Source organism: Battus philenor, unplaced genomic scaffold (assembly GCF_028537555.1).
Source record: "Battus philenor isolate CCGP_79_NKW_IND1 unplaced genomic scaffold, ilBatPhil1.0.hap1 SCAF_30, whole genome shotgun sequence".
NCBI classification, from domain to species: Eukaryota; Metazoa; Arthropoda; class Insecta; order Lepidoptera; family Papilionidae; genus Battus; species Battus philenor.
In genome coordinates, this window is record NW_027181694.1 from 4,307,253 (window position 1) to 4,328,903 (window position 21,651).

The 21,651-nt window shown below is 33.8% G+C and overlaps 1 protein-coding gene across 1 annotated transcript; it reads left to right on the top strand.

Annotated features, from left to right (window-relative positions):
- The first annotated feature begins 6,239 nt into the window (after positions 1-6,239).
- Positions 6,240-21,245, top strand: LOC137927268 (uncharacterized). Its single transcript, XM_068771047.1, has 8 exons — positions 6,240-6,556; positions 8,905-9,112; positions 10,405-11,531; positions 12,062-12,163; positions 13,020-14,595; positions 16,805-17,187; positions 19,138-19,400; positions 20,750-21,245. The coding sequence occupies exons 1-8, from the start codon at positions 6,467-6,469 to the stop codon at positions 20,784-20,786; spliced, it is 3,786 nt and encodes a 1,261-aa protein (XP_068627148.1). The 5' UTR covers positions 6,240-6,466; the 3' UTR covers positions 20,787-21,245.
- Positions 21,246-21,651: the final 406 nt, after the last annotated feature.

A 21,651-nucleotide genomic window follows, 5' to 3' on the forward strand; every position in this document is an offset into this window, starting at 1 on the left:
ACTTGAACTCCTCTGAAACGGCTTGACCGATTTTTACCAAATTTTACATGCGTATTCAGTATGTCTGAGAATCGGCTACTATCTATTTTCTATACCCCTAAGTGATAAAGGTTGTTCACACTTAAAAAAATTTTTTATTTATTAAACGAAATTTTTTGTTTTTATTTTTTTATGGTACAGCATACAAGAATACATACAACCATAAATTTTCACCCTTCTACGATCAACCCTTATTTTTTATTTGTAAATTAAAATATCAATTTTTTTTTGCAAAACAACGTTTGCGGGATCAGCTAGTAAGCATATATAGTATTACTCTGCAACATATATACAGTATTACTCAGTAACACTAGACTTTAAACTTGGCGAAGACCCTCACTATTCACATCTCGTCAAGTCTAATTCAACCCGCGGTGATGTGCCAACAATTGCTTCGTTGTCTCCTCCAGGAGTCAGATGAATACTACCCTGCCTTCCTTGAGACGGGACCATATCGCAGCAGGTTTTAGACGGCACGCCACGCATTGGGAAAGTGGGTTAAAAAAACTAAAGCCACTTGAAAGGACGAACCTCTATTGTATTTTCCGTACCTTTTTTCATCTTATCTTCTATCAGCTGCAGTAACAGCTGAAATAACTTTACCTTACCTGCACTTTTTTTCATATCGCACCGTCAGCCCCGATTGGCTCGATAGTGAAATTTAAACTTTGCGTCAGATATTTTGGCGGCACTTACACTATTACACATACTATCATAATAATAAATTCTGTGAAACTAAATCAGAAATCTTTTTTAATTTTAAGTTGGAATGTTGCCACCTTTAAAAATACGTAAAAAAATTGTGTGTCTAGAGTACTATATTTTATATGACTATAGAAGATAGCACATTATAAAAGTGATGTGGTCTCTCGGATTTTTAGTTTATTAAATAAGTTATTTTATATTCTAAAAAAATATAGTCCTGATTTTTTTTTGTCAGTTGTGCTAAAGTCTTTTCAGGAATTTCATCCAAACAGGAGATAGACTCAACTTGACGACGATAAGAGATGTAATCCATAGAATATTCGAAATTGTGATGTGGAGGCATATATGGTATGATAAAGGTTATATGACGTATTACATTGCAATAAAAATGAGGAGGGAAAGTCTGTTCACTACATAAAACAGTTGCTCCTAGAATATCCAGCTGTAGAAGTTTGGTAGGTCCAGTATGTATTTACCTGGTATGCAGGTGCACATTAGTAAAGTTTTTTAGTTCTTCAACTTCTGCTTCTTTAGAACTAAACCTTGTAAGAATAGAAGTAATTACAATTTATTGTGACATATGCGTTGGTAATAGGTTTAAAGCTCATTTGCTGTCAATCAAAGAACAGTAGACCATATACAAAAATAAATTGTATCAGAAATAATAAATATCATTGCTACTAGAACTTATTAGCTGTAGTATTCCAATAAAAAAATATATTTCAGAGTGATGGGAAATAGGTCTAAAATATTTAAACTTTTTGCTGGTTAATACGCAATATATTTTAAATCTAATCAGTCATAAATATAAAATCTATCACCCTATATACAACATTCCAAGGATGTGAAAATAGATGTAAAAAAATTTTTTTACTGAGAAATGACCTGCGCGTATATCCTTTACATCTGTAACTAATCTGAAAGTGTGGAATAGAATGAATAATATTTAAAATTTAAATAATTGATTTGTGAGGATGGTCAATTGACTAGATTGTATTGCGCTATGATCAAATAAAATTGTTATGTATGACATGTTTTTGTATGTTTAATGAGTTGTATGGAATTAAGTATTACATTATATAAGAATTTGTATTGCATTTTTCTATTAATAAATATTTAGAAGAAAAAAAAACGATGTTTTATTTATTTTATTTGTTATGACAACCCAGCATATTCTAGAAACAATGTCACATACAAAAACAATAAAGCCGCCATTTGTATTTCTGTATTTTTATGAAAATATTCCAAAATGCCTCACGGAGGTCAACGAACAATGTGTGTGTTATATTTGTATACATTATGATATATACATATATAATTATGCTATGTTGTAGCCAATAGTATATTTATGTGTTTTTAAGCGATCCTCTCTCTTATCGATTTGATATCACCTAACTTATCAATTTATCTCTGCACCTCCCAAACGGTTACCTGGCAGACATTACCTTTAGTATTAAGTTCGTTGTTATATGAAAAAGTACAAAAAGTTTTAAAATAAGTGTTTTTTTTTTTATTTTACACTGTCTTCTGAAATTTTTGGTCGTACTTTATTAAAATCTATTTATTCCTATTTAAGCGGTTATTCTTATATCATGTTTACATCCACTTTTTGCTGTAACGCTCAAAAATTTGCTACTTCGACGAACAGACAAAAGAAGACACTAACGCAATTTTTGAGGTAAAGCGATGCGTTTGGGTCTCTTTCGTAAGAGATTGTCTCGTGGCTTACCAATTTATGTAACATCAACATATGCAAGAAGATCTCTCTAACAGATCAAATCAGAAATGAGAAGATTCATAGACGAAGGAAATCAATTAACATAGGCTAATAGGGTGCAAAGTTGCTACCACTGCCAAGTGGGCAGGACACAGAGAACGCAGAAATAACTCTAGCGTGTGGCGAACACGGCAGAGTTGTTCCACGAACTTTATTGACAAAAAAAATCACGAAGCAGTTATCACTGTAGGGTATGAGCTGTAAAAATCACTTTATTGGAGGTATGTCAGATAATTTATAAATATCGCGTGGTAAAGAAATTAACAAAAAAATATATATGCTTCGCCGCCGTCACCGAGTTGTCACTAGGACGATCGATGCTCAAGCAAGCTAAAGTATGCGTACTTTAAAATTGCCGCGCTAGTTAGACAACGTCCAGCCGATTTGAAATTTTGTTCGTACCCTGACATAGTTCGTTTGACAGCTCTGCACAGTTATATATATTTACTATTAATGTTGTTGATATTAGCACGAGGGCTTTTAAAGCTTCATCGGAGCGAAAGAGTCCATGAACTTAAAAACAAAGCCGGTCGAGCACATGCAAACGCTCTACCCGAGTAGAGCTGTGTATTGTTTGTGTTGTGTGTATGCGGCTTGGGATGGCAGCGTGGACCAAAGGCAAGCTAAGGAGGGATCCGGATCCAATCTCGTTTCGTCCACGCTGTTCGCAGTTAGGGAGCAAGCGGTTTCTCTAAAACTGGTGTTGTGGTGTGGTGAGTAGCGTTTGATTCTGTTTTTTATAACCCAGTGTCTTGTGCGGAGTGTCGAAGGTGAAATGGTTTGAGTAACACGGTTGCCGCACTGTGATAAAATTTATGTGCTGTAGAAGCCATATATTGCTTATATCACTAACTATACACTATATGTATTTAATTACTTATTTTTGTCCAAATAACTGAATGTCCAAATCATGGAATGTGTATTATATTTATAGTTACTTTTATTACATAAATAAAATAAGTTTTCTATATTCATAACAGTCTCACTCTCTTCTTAACGGACAAATTATCGCCATGTACATAGAACATCAACGCTATTTATAAAGTTCATAATTTTGTTTAAACTACCTTAGTAAGTTGAACTAAATTAACTTGAGGCGCGCATTAATATCTATTATTTAAATCATTGCTTAAAAGATACTAAAAGCCTTCATCTAATTGGTCAAAAAAAAGATTTTTATTATAAGTGACTTCCACGTGTTTACCGGGTTTTTGTCAACTACCTCCCGTGCACTTATTTGCATTAATGGCGGCGGCTGAATTTAAATCCTCATTTGAATTTAAACCCTCAAGAGTAATTTAAAAAGTATTGTGGTCATAGAGGTCAGCTATACGAAACTTTTTGGCGTCCGGATGGATTAAATTTGGCAGCGCAAGAGAACGAAGGTGTGCTAAGTGACGAGGTAAGTAATGTATCCGTTCGAGCCTTGTAAAGCTCTTCATCACCTTCCTGATCCTTAGCCATCGCGGCAAAATCATCTTCGAGTCGGATGATTTTGACTCCGGACATGGTGTCTGAACCATTGGCTAATTAACGACGACTTATTAAGTTGATCTGGCGCCAATATGTCGCATTTTATTCTTGAAAGATATTTTTTTGAACTTTAGTGAAAATGGTCCTTCTTTAGGATGTGACAGAAGTGTCGAACACTTTTATACAGAGATAATAATTCCTGCAATTGCTTCACAACCAGACGGTTTCTCATTCAACTTCTTTCTGAAAAACGCATGCGGTTGACTGTGAACTCGTATGATGCAGCATTGCTTCGATGTGTGCTGCAGACGTGCAAAAGGAGCTCCTGCTGTATGATAAGGAAGTGAAGTTACGTTACCTTGCTACCTTGCTTACAATTGTCAAACACTTGTGGTGTCAACCAGTTCCTTACCATTGCTTTGAGTGGTAGTGAGGACATTGATAAGCGGTGCCAGAATTTTTCCTGCTTTCGGGACAAATCTATGGTAAAAATCAAACATTGCAAGAAATCTGCTAGGTCCCTTAGCAAAGTTTTCAGTGAAGGTAAATCTGTAGAGCTTTTAACCTCTCCCAAGAAGTTCGTGCTTCCTTGGAAATATAGTTGCCTACAAAGGTGACATAAATGTCCAAAATGCACCCTGGAGTTGATTAAACTAAATACGTAGATGTTCCTGGTGTTCAGTCTCACCTGCGCTAGAAAAGATGGAAAGCGAATTTTCTGTTCCTTGGATGTTAAGAGTTGTCATAATAGTTCACATTTGAATGTAAATATTTGATTGTTACGGATATGTGAATAGACCTCGTCCACAATTTTAGTATTCAGGACATACGTAGCTGTATTTGGTGGTGTAAACTGCGCCTAGGGCGAACATACATTTGCGTTTATTTGTTCCAATAGGCAAATAATTTTGTGCTAATAACATCAAATATTTTTCTTCTCCATTTTTCTAAATCCTTGTAGAAATATTCAGTTGCTATAAAATATACAACAATTCAAAGAATAAATTAAATACACACACAAAAACAACTACCTTAATTAACTCTATTTGGTTCTCAAGCTTAAAGAAAAATATGATACGAATAAATATCGATGTCTGACACTATCTCGATACTTCAGTGTTATCGTTCCATCCGTCGAAAAGAAATAAATTCATATGGAATCAAAATGTTGCAATTTTAAAAAAAAAATGAAATTTAACAAAAGCAATGTTACCACATTCATACTTCAAAACGATTGTTATATTAGTTAGCAATTAAATTTTATATTGTCATTTTTTATGTAAGTACAATTACATCATTTATTTTTGATCGTTTATTTTTTTAACAAATACATACTTTAATAAAAAAATATTATGTTACGAAAACATATGTATCTGAATATGCGAGGAAGAAGAACATAAATTTCAATGTCATTTGAAAGTCGCAATAACGTAACAAGACGTGCATATTGGCAGGCAAAGATCAGTCTACAACTGTTGAGTAAATAATGTTATTTCATCTTTAAAGAAAAAAATTATCCATGACAATATTCAAGTCAATCGACAGTTTTTTTAGGTGATTTGAATTCAATTCACTTTATTAGTTTTTTTCTTGAGTAACGAGATTCTAATCTTCGAATAGATATAACAAATAGTCAACAATAATGAAATTAATCATTTGATCACAATTTAAATAATTATACTGCTGTCAATCCTTCAGAATAAATATGAACTCTGGGAGATTGTAGCGAAAAATAACAAAATAATATCTCAAATTAAACAATTACAGTATGTTTTTAATATTAAGAGTGTATATAAATTAACAAAACATTGAGAAAATTTTATAACCAAAAATTTAATAATCTTAAAGATACAATGAATTTTTATTTTTGACGTAAGAAACCCTGACTCCAATAGTACAGATAATGAATTTCTCTCTACATTTTGTAACAATTTGTAACACCCATTGTCATTATCCTATGATTTTTTTTAGGACAGCTCAAAGAGCGCAATGATAATTCTGTCAGGCGAAAAGTATTTTTTATATTTATTTGACATATAATATTGAATGTAAAGAAGAAAAGAATCTAATAGGAGATTTTAAAACTGGTCTTTATTTTTAAATATCTTGATTATTTAAATTATAATAATCAGTAGCTGTTATAAAATTATTTTTCGATGTAATAGGTTGGCTATAGATTCAGACAACTTTACGAATGTCTATTTTGTTACGACAGGTTTCGCATTCTACCCCACGGAATAACAAAGGCGGTCATGTTGAGACCATTACTGAATTGTATATATGGTATTTCCTTTTGCAAGGAATACGCTTGCATTTGAAAGGTGTAGGTAACTGCATTTGTAATAGTTAATGTTATTATGAAGGTATTTGCGGTTAAATAGTAACTGAAGTAACTATGAACCTTGTGTAACATTTGCTGTGTTGTGTCAAAGTTACTGTGTATTTTTTAACTACATAAAGTTTTCTTAAAAAATGGATAAAAGCAGACGGAAGCCTAGAAAATCTAAGTTGGAACTGCGCAAGTGTTTAGAAGCCGAAGATGAAAACATTGCCGAGTTGGAGGTACTTTAATAATATGATCTACCTACACAAAATTAATAAGAAATGTAGGTTATAAATGTATGACCTCTATCTTAGCTAGGTAAACAGTCAAATTCAAAATAGTTTGAGTTTGAATTTGACTGTTTATATTTTAGCCTTTCAAGTGTTATTTACGTTTAATTGAATAATTATTTCATATTTATTTACTTTGCATATTCCGATATATAGTTTGTATTGCGCTATAATTTAGGATCTAGTTAAAACAGTTTTATTCATTGCGTATGAAATTTAGTTTAAATAAAATTCTCAAAACAATATATATCTAATTATCAACACTTAAGCTTTGCAAAATATTGTTTATTTGCTTTCATTGTAAATAAAGAACATTTGTTTTGCACTAATAATTCACCACTAAAGTATCTAAATTTGTGAATTATTTCTGTCTTCACAATTCACTTACAATCTTTGTTCAATTTGCTTGGCTATATTCAAATAAAACTGTCTCCAGTTTATATATTATAAATATGATCAAATCTTTAACTTTACAACATTTTGTCAAGTTTTAATGTTTAAAATAAGTTATTGGTGTTAGATAATTCATTTTACTCTTGTGTGCTATAATTATTTTCGTTTTTGTGGTAGTAGTTTTTGGTTATACATTTTAATTTATAGAGTCCAAATGTTAAATCATTTATTTTTGTCTTATTTGTTATTATGTAGTGCTGAGTACATTTAAAATGGTAGATGTGCCATAAACAAGTGTTAGGTTGTAATTTGTGCATACATATATTTATGTTAACAATTCTAACCCCTTCTTATGGTTTTTCATAAATGAATAGAGTAATTGAATGCTTTGCAATAAAAATTTTGATGACTATTTGTTTTTAGATAAATACAGTAATTGACTTGTTAAAAGCTGGAATGAATACATTTAAATTGTTTAACAAGCTTCACTTAAACACTGAATAAATATCAATTTTTTCACTAAACACAGTAAACAATTAAAGAAAGAAATTTTTCCAATCTTTATTTACATTATATTTTTTGATTTTTATTAGTGAAGGTATTATATTGCTAGGCATTTTATTATAAAAAGTTATATCTCATTATCATCATTTCAATTATAGGATGTTCACTGGTGGACATGGGCTTCCTCGATAGATTTCCAAGAGTTAGAAGGTTAGAAGCAGCTAGCATCCATGGTCTTTACAAGGTTTTGTGTTCACATTTTGTGAGAACATTTTACACCATGCTTACCACATAAAATATCCTCTTGCTCTATATAAAATACAGTGAAAGTGAGTTGATGTTAAATAGTATGCAATATCATTTGTTTAGTGAAATAAGAATTTCTTATTCACATTATTATATACAAAAACCAAATGATTATTTCAGCCATAGGTTGTTCACTGTTAGACATGATCTCTCCCATAGATTTTCAATACGACTGGTTATTAAAATTGTTTTATGAATTTATTTTAAACTTGTAAATACTAATTTTATTTTAATGGTATACACAATAGATATATTTGCACATTAATGTAGTTATTTAGACATTTTTGAAAGTTCACACAAAGAAGTTACTTTAATTGCGGAGTATCAAAACACAAATTAGAAAATTTTATTGAAGAATTTGATATGAGGATGGATCAATTTTAATATGTTGATACTGTTAGTGGCTAACATATTTTGTTAAAATAGCCCTGCTTTGGCTGTTTAAATTTTTTTAGAAAATAAATGAAACACAAGAATTTAGAACAAATTTATTAGCTAACACTAAGCAAATGTATAATCCTGTGAAAGGATAAATATTGTAAAAAGCATTGAATTTTAAGGATAGAAGTTATTGAAAACTGTGCCCCATGGATTGTATGTGCAAACATCATCATATCATCATCTAAATTTGGTGATTTGTGATCAGTAAGTTAATATAAATAGGTCTAAAAGCTTTTATGGGATGAATGTATAGCTCAAGCTCATTTGTTAGCGAATGTTAATCTATACTTTGACCCAATAAAAGTTATTACTGCTTGTGTCCAATTGTCCCTGTATAAAGAGATCACTCCGAAATATGTAATATTAATGTAACATTAATTTATTTTAACTCTTTGAATATTACAAGCCAATAACTTTTGGCAATGCTAAGTCTGTAAGGACAGATAGTAATAAATAATTAATTTTAATTTGCTATGATTCAAATCTTATTATATCATCATTATATTATTTATAAAACCATTGATTTTTTGGTAAGGGTGTACTATATATATTACTAAAGAATATACATTTAACATTTTGAAACTGATACACCATCAATAAATCTTCCTGTGTATGATACCTTCTATAAAATTGTCTTATGTTTTCTGTTTCAGAGCAGTATTGATAAACTTGCAAATCATGTAAATGAAACAAACTCAAAAAATGACAATACGATTTTAACACAAGTGTATTCTACGGATCAGTCACATGGTATAGACATGCAATTTCAAGTTAATATTAAAGTTGAGAAATACAACGATGACCAAATGGATTTTGAGGACACAAACTGCGAGGACCAACAAGCCAGTTCATGTAGTACAGGTAATTTGTACATAAGTATTTATAACTGGTTGAGGAATGGAAAATGTTTTTGGTTGCCATTTTGAAGGTTTAATGTGGTACCAAATGTATGAAGTTTATAGATTTTGTTCATATGGCAACTGATCATCAAAATTATATAAAACAATGTAGCAAATATTTATTCTTCCGAATAGGCTTTTGGAAAGTCAAGGCAGAAATATAACGTAAATTTAAATATATGTCTATATAAAGCACTGGCAGGTTAGCAACATTGACTTCATCTAGAAGAACTTGGCATGAAACTAGATAGTTACACTTTTATCTCCAATTTTACAATTTTCTCATTTTGTAAATAATGTACACCTATCCCCCGATTTACACGGTAGAAACGTTCCTGAGAAAAACGAGTAAATCGAAAATTTTAAATTTTCAAGTCAAAACCGTGTAAATCGAAAAACTTGCAGAAATGCATAATTTTGCTATTTAACAGTTGTGATTTTTTAAAATTTCTTTTGGTGTACATAAAAATAATAATAAAATGCATTGACAAGTAACATAATTTAATATATTACGGAAACACTGTTTTTTTATTTAATTACAATACATTGAACAGAAGAACAAAAAATAAAGCCAAAGGTGTTTTATTATCCTTTATCACTGTCAGAAATTACTCTCTTTCCTTTTTTCGGAATCGAAGGTTCGAATTGACTTTCAACACTAGAAGTTATTTGTGCCTATTCGATGTTTGGAGCAGAGAATTAGTAGTAGAAATATTTACATTATGAGAGATGGTAATAAAATCGGTTATTAAAACCAAACATAAAAACTTATTTGGAAAACAGTGTAAAAGCGAAAACGTGTAAAATAAGTACCGTGTAAATCGGAGGATAGGTGTATTTCAATCAACATGGTACCAATTCAAGGTGTCATTATTTTATTTATAATATTTTTTTGTGTCTGCTGAAATGAATATCTATAAGTTTTTGTAATTTTTAGAGAGTATTGTAGATGTTAAAGTTTTAAGGAGGTGAATGTATATCTCATTTGTCAGCCAAAAACTTTATTTCTTTTTTTTATTTCCAATTGATCCGTATAATGTGAACCCTGAAGGTTAATTACTTTGAATTACTTTATTTTTCTTTGCATGTTTGAAACAGACATTCAATTTATTGTTTTTGAAACCATTGGTTTATTGGTATCCAATATTGGACACTATAGGATATTGGTTAGTTAATAAAAAGCAAATATAAAGTGCTCCGAAAATTGTCTTATTATACAAATAAAAGTATTAAAACCGCTTTTCCGTGTTACAGACAATGAAAAAGCAGAAAATACATTTTACATACAAACATTGCTACCGGAAGTGGAAGGTTCAAAGACAAGGTCTGTCAAAGAGTTTGTTTTAACAAGAACTATAATACAAAAAGCCATAGAAATGCAGTCCAAGATAGACACAAGTTATGTAGATAAGAGAATCAACATTGCTCTGAGAAATATGCATGGCCAAATTACAGAAACGACAAAATCGTTTCACGAGGAACTTTTGTTCAAGGGCTTGCAGAAGTGGAAGACTTGGGTCGATGTAGGTCCCAGCTCTAGAGACACGCCGCTGCTATACAAATGCTACATCTGCAACAGAGGATGGTGGAGACTTCAACCGTTCAGAGAGCACATTCGAGTTCACAGCGAACCAAATTTCCGTATCGAAGTCGAATCGTCCAACTACGAATTTTACTTAGTCTCATGCTTGGACAATGTGGCGGTGAGCAGCGTCACGGTTGACACGAACTGTTGGAAGTGCGATCGACCGCTGGAGTTTCACAAGGGTATAGGGAGAGCCTACGAGTACGAGTGCGAGGGTTGCAGGTCTATCTTCTTCACTTGTTCAAAGCTGGCCAAACATGAGGGCGTATGCAAAAAACACAAAGATCTTCAAATGCATAGACACCAGCTGTCCGATCAGACGTTGGAAGCCTGCGACATCTGCGGAGCTCATTTCGTGACAGACGAAAGGCTGCGGAGACACTTGGTGGAACAGCATTCTCCAAGAAGTGACGACCCGATCCCATTCCAGCAGAAGAGATGCAAGACCTGCGGAATGAACTATCACTGTAACAAGTACCATGATTGCCCAAAGAAAATAAAAAAGTTTAACTGCAACCACTGCTCCAGGAAGTTCAGCTCGAAATCCCTGCTAGATCTACACAATGCGGTGATAGGCCTGAAGTACCGCAAGTGCGATGAGTGTGGGCAGAAAGTGGAGGAATGCGCGGAGGTGAACCACCTCCTGCAGCACTCCCGGAACTACTCGCAGGTGTACTGGTGCTGTAAGTGTGACCACAGAATCCTTTACACGATGTTCCATCTTTTCAAGAATCATATGAATCAACACAGAAAGGAAAACTGCACGTACTGGGATACGCGGCGCTGGGGTTCCACGGTGAGTTCTTTTTTGTTTATTTTATATGTCACACCCTTTGGCCATTAGGAAGCGACTAGATATAAGAAATAACCTTGCATGGGAAAAATGTATACTTGACAAGAAAATAGTGATTTATATGTTTCCGACCTTGGAATCTATACTTCTCTTTTATATCACCGTAGAATTAATCCCAGAAACTTGAGCATGTGGGCATGTCTCAGACCAGGGTGCGTTTGGAACTCTCGCAATTAAAGTTTAAGGATGGCATTGTTGGGACAGCTGAATCTGAATCCAATTTATTTTAGAATAAGGCTCTATATATTTTCCACTGATTGATGTATACGACCAGTGTAAGTGAACCAAAGTGAGAGAGAAGTTTCTCTAGATGCAGATATCATGAAGCAGCTTTCGTATCTGGAATTGTTTGATCCCTCTCTTTACAGTATTGCCTTGTATAATTTTAAATTTTCAAGTTGACCTACCAGTATTGGTCATTAGTACGACAAAATATTATTTAAATTTTGTAATTAGAAATATATACATTTTAGATGGTGCTACCCACAAAATGCGTAAAAGGAGAGATCATAGCGTACCAAAGGATTGTTGAAGTGCCCAGTGAGTATACCAGAAACACTTATGATGAACACTTATGATGACTTTCGTCATAAAAAACACACATACGTTGTTGTGATCAAATGAAATCAGTTGTATCTTTAAGTTAATTCTGTTCATAACGGGTTCTAATATAAAATTCCGTTGGTTTTTGAAGAGTGTTCTTACCATTAATTATGTATAATTTTTGTTATAGTTGTGAAAGTTTTAAAAGCTCTCTTTCTAAATGCTCATTTGTCAACAAAAAATTTTAAAACTTTTAAACCCATATCCATTCGTCCTTGAATAAAGCGATCACTCTGAAATATGTTAAGTCAAAACTTTTTACAAAAAATCAATTCAATTACAGTTTTTGAACATTTTATTAATTTTCTTAAGGCTTTAATAACGGTTTGAAGAAATTTGTAACTTTCCCTTGCTGCCGAAGTTGTAAAAGCTCCTTCAATATAAACACACGCAGCAGTCGCATTAGAAATTTGCGTCTTAAACATAAGACTTTGTTCCATAGACGAGTCAATTTTCGTAAAGAAATTGCAAAACCCATTTGACAGCCTTTTCTTCAACGGGCTGTGTACTTAATATTTCCCCCAAGTTGGTTTCAGTCAAATCTTCATGTTGCGATTGAAGCAATTCCGGAATATCACTTGAATCTTATCTGTTCTAACCCATCTCGTCCTATTCCATTCGCGATTTCGTCTATGTTTGCAATTTAAGTTGGAATTTACACAGATTCCTCGTCATTTTCCGCAGTCACAGCGGGTCACACTATTTTACTTTTTTATTAGTCTATTTGACAGCATTGACAAAGGATGTAAGGGTGTGCTGATTTAACATTGAAATGTACCTTCACCCATTCAAAACTTTTACACCGATAGTCAATTACTCTGAAATAAGAATCTTTATTGTTATACTGTGTTTGACTTAACAAAATATCGTTGGTATTATACAGGTACAAAGCTTATGGACTTCCTCATTGGAATAGATTTTATGCACAGTAATCCGAGAGTGTGTGAATCAAATGATAGCACGGATATCAATGTCTCGGAAGCTGTAGATGAAGATCCTGTCGACGTGGTGAGAGTTGAAAGAGACGTCGAAACTGTCAACGATCAAGACAGTCTAGCATCACAGTTGGACGCTGAAATACAAAAAGACATAGAAATGGAGGCGGCTATTTCTAGTATATTTAAAGCATCTAATTGCTATCAGAAATTGTTAGAAAAGGAATCTGAGGATCTTGATGACGAGTCTGATTCTCATCTATACGACGATGACCTTATCATTCTAGAAAAACCTGAACATGATTTGATAGTTATAGACTCAGATACCGATGATCAAGCAGAGGACATTCCAGACGTAAGTGAAAAAGATACAAATGATGGTTATGATGCAAATGCAAATGAATTAGAATACGCTGCAGAGATAAATAAGTACAGTCTACACACAGAAGTTGCGGTGAAAGCAGAACCTATATGCAACGATGAAGAAGTTACAGAACCTATTACACAAATCAAAAATGACGAAGTCGACGGAGCGACAAATTTTAGTAGGAACGTTAAAATCGAACCCGTGTACAATTCCACCGATGACGATCCATCGACCTGCCCACCAATGGAGTACACCTACAGTAGCCTTGAGCACAACATCAAGAAGGAACCTAGTAGCAATATATTGAAAAAAATACAGCTTGTTAGCAAGCAAACATTAGACGCAAGCATTAACGCAAAGAAATCAAGATTGGATGTCAATCAAATGAATACAATAAGTATTTGCAGAAGAAATGAAAATCGATCTACCTCTATTGAGGCTCTTAAAGAGAGAATTGGTCTTGTTAATAATAAAAACAAACCAACAAGTATTAAAATACAATTTAAAATATCTGCAGAAATTGACGAAATACCTATCAAGAAGGAACCTATAAGTGTAAATGAAGAACCACCCACAATTCTCATAGAAACGGATCCGTACGAGGGTATGACTCCAGCTGAAAAGTATCTGGCAACCCGTACCACGAATGGCCTGTATAGATGTGGCAAATGTCCATTTATGGGCAAATACAGAAAGTTTATAGACCATATACTTGTGAGATGTAAGGGAAGACCGTTGCACTGCACGTACTGTGATAATAGTTTCAAAGACCTAGAGGAGTATGTCCGGCATCTGACCAATCACTCCCTCAAGGCGACCACCTGTCCGGACTGCTTGCAGGAGTTCGAGGTGTCGGCAGAGATCTACCGGCACGTGATTATGCACATTCGCGTGCTTTTCTTCGCGCATAGGTTAGGCGGGACGGAACTGGTCAAGTGCGGCTGCCGCAAGTGCGGCGACAGCGTGGAGCTGGACGACCTGTTCAGCCACTGGGAGAGCCACCTGTGTCTCAACAGTCTCGAGCACATGACGGATCAAGGCAATCTCTCCGACGCATCCGATGTGGAAAGAATAAGTCCAACAGTCATGGAGAAACTCATTGGTAAGTTTCTATATTTTTCAACTTATATAGTCGATGTCGAAATACCTTTATTACACGTGCTGTGAACAACTAATTATGGACTTCTTCTAATACATTAGAGTCTGTCATTTTTTTATGATGTGTTAATATTTTTTTCAGTTTTTGTTTCATTAAAATTCAGTTTCTCATTTTCAACGTGAACATACTCTTAAATAGAGTAACTTTCATTTGGGCGGAGCATGTGCTTAAATTACTTGAACTTACAAAGATATATATTTACCTTGTCATTTGGTAGTTTTTTTATAAAATCGTATACATTGATCTGCTATTAATTAAGACACTATGGAGACTCATAGCGGGTGCAGCAAGTTTATTTTTACTCCTAACATTACGTTGATGAAGTCGCTGTTTGTCTTAAATTTACATTGATTTCTACGTACATACATTAGGCTGTCGTATATATATATTGTGAGTGTAGAGTAATTATATAATATTGTTACGTATTGTGGGTTCTGACTCGAAATAAAACACCACTGGTTCACAAGGAGTCCTTTATTCACAAATCAGATGGTCACCCTACTTTAACACAAAGTATATTTTCACTTAGTTCAAACTTTGCTTCCAAATCGTTCAATAAATCACTGCCAAAATAAACAAAAAATTAATAAAAGAGGAATAAAAACTCTGTCCCAAAACAAGATAGAGAGGTACGAGAGATTCCCAATAGTAGAAGCCGTAGAAAAATATTTCATAAAGATATATCATTTCCAATGAAATTTTGTATATATTGAGTCATTACTTTTTTTTAAATCTTTAGTTTATCACAACTTATTACAATATCATCTAGATATCGTCCTAGGAAAAAATAACATATACAAAAACAATATATAAACATTATTATAAATACAGCAGCCGGCTTAGTGCATATTGTTACGTACTGTGGGTTCTGACTCGAAATAAAACACCACTGATTCACAAGGAGTCCTTTATTCACAAATCAGATGGTCATCTTACTTTAACACAAAGTATATTTTCGCTTAGTCCAGGGCTTCTTAAACTTTTGTCATTCACGACCCCATTTATGATTGCGAGTTTCTTGACGACCCCATACAAATATAAAAAAAATAATTTTTTTGACGATTTATTTACTAGTACTACTAACAATATACATATACATATGAATCAATATATGGTTATCAATATATGGTTTTAGAATTCATTTTAAAACTTACAAAAATCTAAAATTTAAAATTGCACAAAAAATTATAAAATTATATTTATATTACTTTTAAACCTTCAACAAATGCGCGTGTCTACACGCTGCAAGTCCACTGCATTTCGCCAATTCTAGTGAAATAGTGTTATAAAACGGTATATATAAATATTTGACATTGAAATCCCTCGACCCCAGAATTTTGCCACGCGACCCCATTTGGGGCGACCCATAGTTTATTAAGCCCTGGCTTAGTCCAAACATCGCTTCCAAATCGCTCAAGAAATCACTGTCCAAATAATTTTCTAAATAGTCACTTTGTACCACTGATCGTAGATCTTAATCGTAAAACTCAAAAAAACAACACTGAACTGTCGTCATGGGGGAGTACACTTTTTTACACTACGGATAAGGTTCTAGTAAGTTCGAGATAGTTCTCTGTTAGAATTTCCGAGAACTGTACACAAAAATTTATAAATAACTTTAAGGTCACGCGTGTTCACGGCAATAGGGTTCTGTGTTTATTGTTTAGAGGGTTCTGTAACTCGTGCTTTGTAACAATATGAATAGCAGTTTGGTCAAAATTAAAGTACATCATTACCTACTCTTTTATTAATAATACCTCTGGGACCTTTATTTCTTTCAACACCTAGCGGAGACGAAGCCACAAAAAATTTAAAAAACGTGCGAAAGATTCACTTTTATTACATAAAAAAAATTTTGATAACATAAAAATACAATTTGAAATTAGGTATAAAAAATTATTTTGTAACTGTTCATCGTTACTTGACAACAAGCTGCCATCATTAGTACATCCGTTAGATATGCAGATGTCTAGCCCGACTGCTAGATTTGAAGGATTTCCGCGTAGAAATAAAACAAAAGTTTGATTCGAGCTAGAACAAAAACTTTGCGTGACAAAGTGTATTTATGATTATTGTAGGCGTTATTTCAAAATAATGTAGAAAATCTCGTTTAAATAAAGCATTGTGTCTATGTAATACTTTGGGTTTTCAGAGAATCTGCTCCAGGTCAAGAAGAGCAGAAAGAGTATGGTACTGAGTTGCGTGGTTTGCGAAAAGCAGTTCGAACGGCGCAACGACACAAAGCGACATCTAATAGAGCACCTGCTTCGCGAAGCCCTGCATGATATGGCGGCGACAAACAACTTACTGCGCTGCCAGATCTGTTCCGCGCACATCGAGGATTTGCAGGAGTGGAAACAGCATATGCGCAACCACGCATCGCTGCCGGAGTACAAGTGCGATGTATGCGACAAGCAGTTCAGCGACTCCAGTAACTACGCCAAGCATCGCAAAGTGCACAACTTCTACTCGTACGAGTGTGATATGTGCGGCGGCAAGTTTCGGGCGCAGGCCAGCCTGATCAAGCATCTACTGGTGGGTAGACTTCTTCTTCTTTCTTTCAGCCGACTAGCGTCCACTGCAAGGCATAAGCTTCCGCCAATTTTTCATTTTTTATTTTAAAAATACTCTTTCCCCATCTTGCTTTTGGAACAGAAATACACCCTCCTACTTTTACCTTCCATTTATCATCTTTCACAATCAGGAACATTCCTGATAAGGAATTACCAATAAAAATAGTAGATATGATCGGCTATTCAGTATTTTAAGTTTTTTGATATATGCATAAGTCATGACATTACATACGCATATGCCGTCATGTCGCAGAGTTGTTTTTTCGCTAAGAAGATAGTTGTCCACTTGTCTCGCGTTCGTTTTTACGAGCAGATACAAGCCTCGGATCTTCGCAATAGCAAGTCTATTCTGGTTTTAATTATGTCCTACGGGAGACTTTATGCTTTCTATATTATTCGCATAAAAATATTTTTAATTTTGTAAAACTAATTTTAAATGGTGAAATTTTGCGATTGTTATGCGTTTTATATTGTACGATCCCCCATCCAATGCGCAAATACAGTTTCAGTATTTATATACTAATATATATGTCGGCTTCTGTTAGGCTTTTTCTACTTTACTAAACTTAAGCATTTGCGTTTATTTACTATCATCCTGTATAAAGTTATCACTCTAAATATAACTTCTGTTTGATAGTAAACAACGATTAATTTGTCAAAAAATATGTAGCCGAATTTTGAAAACGTTTTTTATTGCTATGTTATCGTTATTTATAATTCCTGAAACCATTATTTTTTATGTTGTACCAAATATTAATTGAAAAATCATACAATAAAACTCTAGAGGGGCGCTACCGACCCATATGGAGTCGCGCCGCTTCATAAGGGACCCGGACCTCCCACGAACTGATGCTCTACATCGACTAATGAATTTTAGTGGTTGATGGATTGTAAACCAGGATCTACTAAGTACTAAAGACGGAGTTAATAACCTTTGAAAGCTAGTTAGTTTATTTAAATAATTTCCAAAATAGTTCAGATAAAGCAGAGTTCCCCAAACTTTTTTATGTCGTAGACCCCTTGTCATGTTTTTCCGTGTTGGGTAGACCCCCTACTAACCCGTTATTGATTTCCTAGTCAGTGCAAAGTAGCGAAGCTCTGAGACTGCGACTCTCAGGTTTTTACAAGTTGAAATGTATTGCCACAAAGCGAATACCAACATCCTACAACTTACACAATTTTATAAACATAAAAATATTTTTTTTACTTCTCATGTACTTTTACAAATAATGTAAATGTTTTGATATCATAAGATAGTATGATGTAAGTAAATAGGTACTATCAGTGTATGTGTTGAGATCCACTATCGTGGACATTCATTTCATTTCATGGACCCCCAAATTTTTTTTCGCTGACGTAGACCCTTTGCAGGTTGTCATAGACCCCTAGGGGTCGATATAGACCACTTTGGTAATCACTGAGATAAACCAACGAGGGTCGAATTGGGGGTAAACGCAAGGGTATATAAATTTATCTGCTTTCGATAGTGAAGAACTTAACTTACAGTACCCGGTGATAAATATTGCATATCGACTTTTGGAAAGAGACAATCGGCTAATTTCGGCTTAGTAGAGCGTTATTTCTGTCGCACGAAATACAAAGGCTGGCAAAACGTCGAATAGGTATTGTGGGACAGGGATAGTGCTCTACCAAGCCGAAATTAGCAGATTGTCTTTTTCCAAAAGTCGATGTGCAATATTTATCGCCGAGTACTGTATTTATGCAAACAAATTATATTTTAAAAAGCTCAGGTACTGTTACATGTAAAAATTTACATGACGCATATACTTTATTATATATATGTAAACTCAGATCATGAAGGATGTGTTAACCTTTTGGAGAAGAATGAAAATAAAAAAGTCTGGGAACTTTTGTTCAAACACTGAACACATGTACCATTTGTGCTCCCCAGCTGCACGAGCAAGAACCGGAAAAGTGTAAGATATGCGCGGCCACCTTCTTCAGTAAGTCGAAGCTTCGCGCGCACATGAAACAGCACCGGATTACCACCTACCCCTGTTACATCTGCAAGAAACGCTTCGAGAGCCTTCGAGATAAATGGGACCATTTGTGGCTGCGGCACAAGCTCAGGAATGTAGCGGCTGACTGCCCCATATGCCACCAGTCTTTCAGGAAGATCAACGACGTAAAGCATCACATGAAGGAGAAGCACAGGTAAGTCTCTTCGCAAACCTAAACTAGGCAATCACTATTTAATGGAATCAGGCGTTACCTTGCGGAAATCCATTCTTAGTAACAAAGTGAGAGAGACTCTGTGTTTGGCACTAATCGGTGTAACATAACTCCTGAAGATGCCCCGTGGAGGGGTGAAACACGTGTTGAGTAATTTGGTGGTGGCAGTTGTGTAATTCGCATTGTTTGCCGCATGCGCATTTATCGGCGGGCTGGCGGGCGGTGCACTTTGTTGCACGACTACCACTGCATGTGCAGTGGCTAAATATTGGTCTTTTTCTTACTCAGGCTGTCACTACCGTTCTATATCCTCTTGAATATTACTGATCATTTATCCTCGGAATACCATGAGCACATTCTAATTTCTGATTAAATTTTAGATATCTCAGAGTAACTATGATACAAAATAATTTATTATAAGTGTAAAAGGGTCTCACTGTATAAAGTGATCACACTGTAAATCTATTGGAAACAATAATAATTTATATGTAGTAATCCGAAGTAAGGAAATGTATTCAGATTAAATATAACCATATATAAAAGCTTAAAAGTGTAGGTATGAGTATGTATGTATTAAACTTTTTTTATTATAAGTATATATGTTATATATGAATGTATGTATGTATAAGTATGTATGTTTATGTATAATTATGTTCATTTGTTTGTGAAAATTTTTTTTTTTTGTACACGTGAACAACCCTTTATAAGTACTTTTATCTTTTCCTTACTATGGTTGTCTGTAAGAGATTTCCTTGTGTGATAAGACCGCCCATTGTACTTTTCTGTATATTATTGTAAAACTTATTAAATGTATCTCATCGTGTACAATAAAGAATATAAAATAAAATAAATAAATAAATGTAACATAGTGTTTACACCAATTTCTAATCACTCTGTATAAAGAGTGTTCGTTCTGAAATATGTAAAATTTTATTTTTTATTATTTTGAAATCCATCAGACACGTAACTTCTGGCAGTATAGCCTGTGGGAACAGATAGTAAACAAAAATTAATTTTTATATGTAGTAATCCCAATATTGAAAGCTTTTTTATTTTTTTTATTTGAAACAGTTGAATATTGGATGTATCATACATTAATTGACAGCATATGTATAACAAATCACCTGTGTATATATATGGACGTCCAACATAGTCAGTCACACCCGTGACTGAAGAAGAAAAATAAAGATATATAATTAGATTAGATTATTATTATGTAATAATGTATGTAGTAATGTATTATTATGTAATAAATAACTCATGAACGATTAGTTTTAATTTACTGATGGATCATTTGTTAGCACAGATATAATTGTTATTCGTACTTACAGTTACAATTACTTGACTGCAAACCAGGCGGTGCTCTAGAGGGAACTTTCACTGTCACATTGCCGAAGACTACACATGCTGAGCATCAAGGAGAATATCTGCAGAAGAATATCTGCATCTAATAGAAGTATATAAGAGACTAATCACGTTTTTCACTTGTCATTTTTATGTACTTGTCCCATATATCAACGTCAAGTCTAAATCAGTTGTTTGTGCAGTAGAGATGGGCAAAACGTATTCCTGTCTAGAAAAGAGTGATTTATATGTTTTTGTTCTTGGGATATATGTCACTATCTTGTATGTTTAACTCATTTAGCTCAATGCGGCTCAAAGAGAGAATAAGGCAGCTAACACTAAACATATGTCCTTTATATTTTCTGCCCTTTTAGGTCAGACTTGGAACTCAGTAAGGCGGAATAAAACGTGTGAAATATTCATACTAATGCATGCATGCAACATACAATACATATACGTCTATCTCTTTTACGTATAAATTGTTATATCAGTTCATCTCTCTCTAACTCTGAACGAGCCGCAACTCGTTATAAGTATAAAAATATAGAGATACAACTGAAACACGCGCGCTAGGGAGTGATTATATATTTTGCAAAGATATATATCTTACTTTTATTTAACTCGCGAGCTACCCATCTCTATTGTACAGGTATTTGTTGACAGCAAAAATTAATAAAAAAAAAGTTGTGAAGCGACCAGTAAAAATTGTTAAAAAAATCAAAAAATTACATGATTTTTTTCTGTCATTTACAGAAGGGTGGTCACAGTAATAGAAAGAACCATTGTAGAGAAATATTTTTTTTTTATAGATGATATCAATTTTTAAAATATGTTCATTTTAATTAATTTGTCAGTTACATTGTTACGGCGTTGATTTATGGGAGAAACC

What these genes read in the sequence shown, in the direction of transcription:
- LOC137927268 (XM_068771047.1), top strand. Translation starts at nt 6,467, where the DNA reads ATGGATAAAAGCAGACGGAAGCCTAGAAAATCTAAGTTGGAACTGCGC. An exon ending in AAAACATTGCCGAGTTGGAG is followed by an intron (nt 6,557 to 8,904) that starts GTACTTTAATAA and finishes TTTCTGTTTCAG; the next exon opens with AGCAGTATTGATAAACTTGC. An exon ending in GCCTGATCAAGCATCTACTG is followed by an intron (nt 17,188 to 19,137) that starts GTGGGTAGACTT and finishes TGTGCTCCCCAG; the next exon opens with CTGCACGAGCAAGAACCGGA.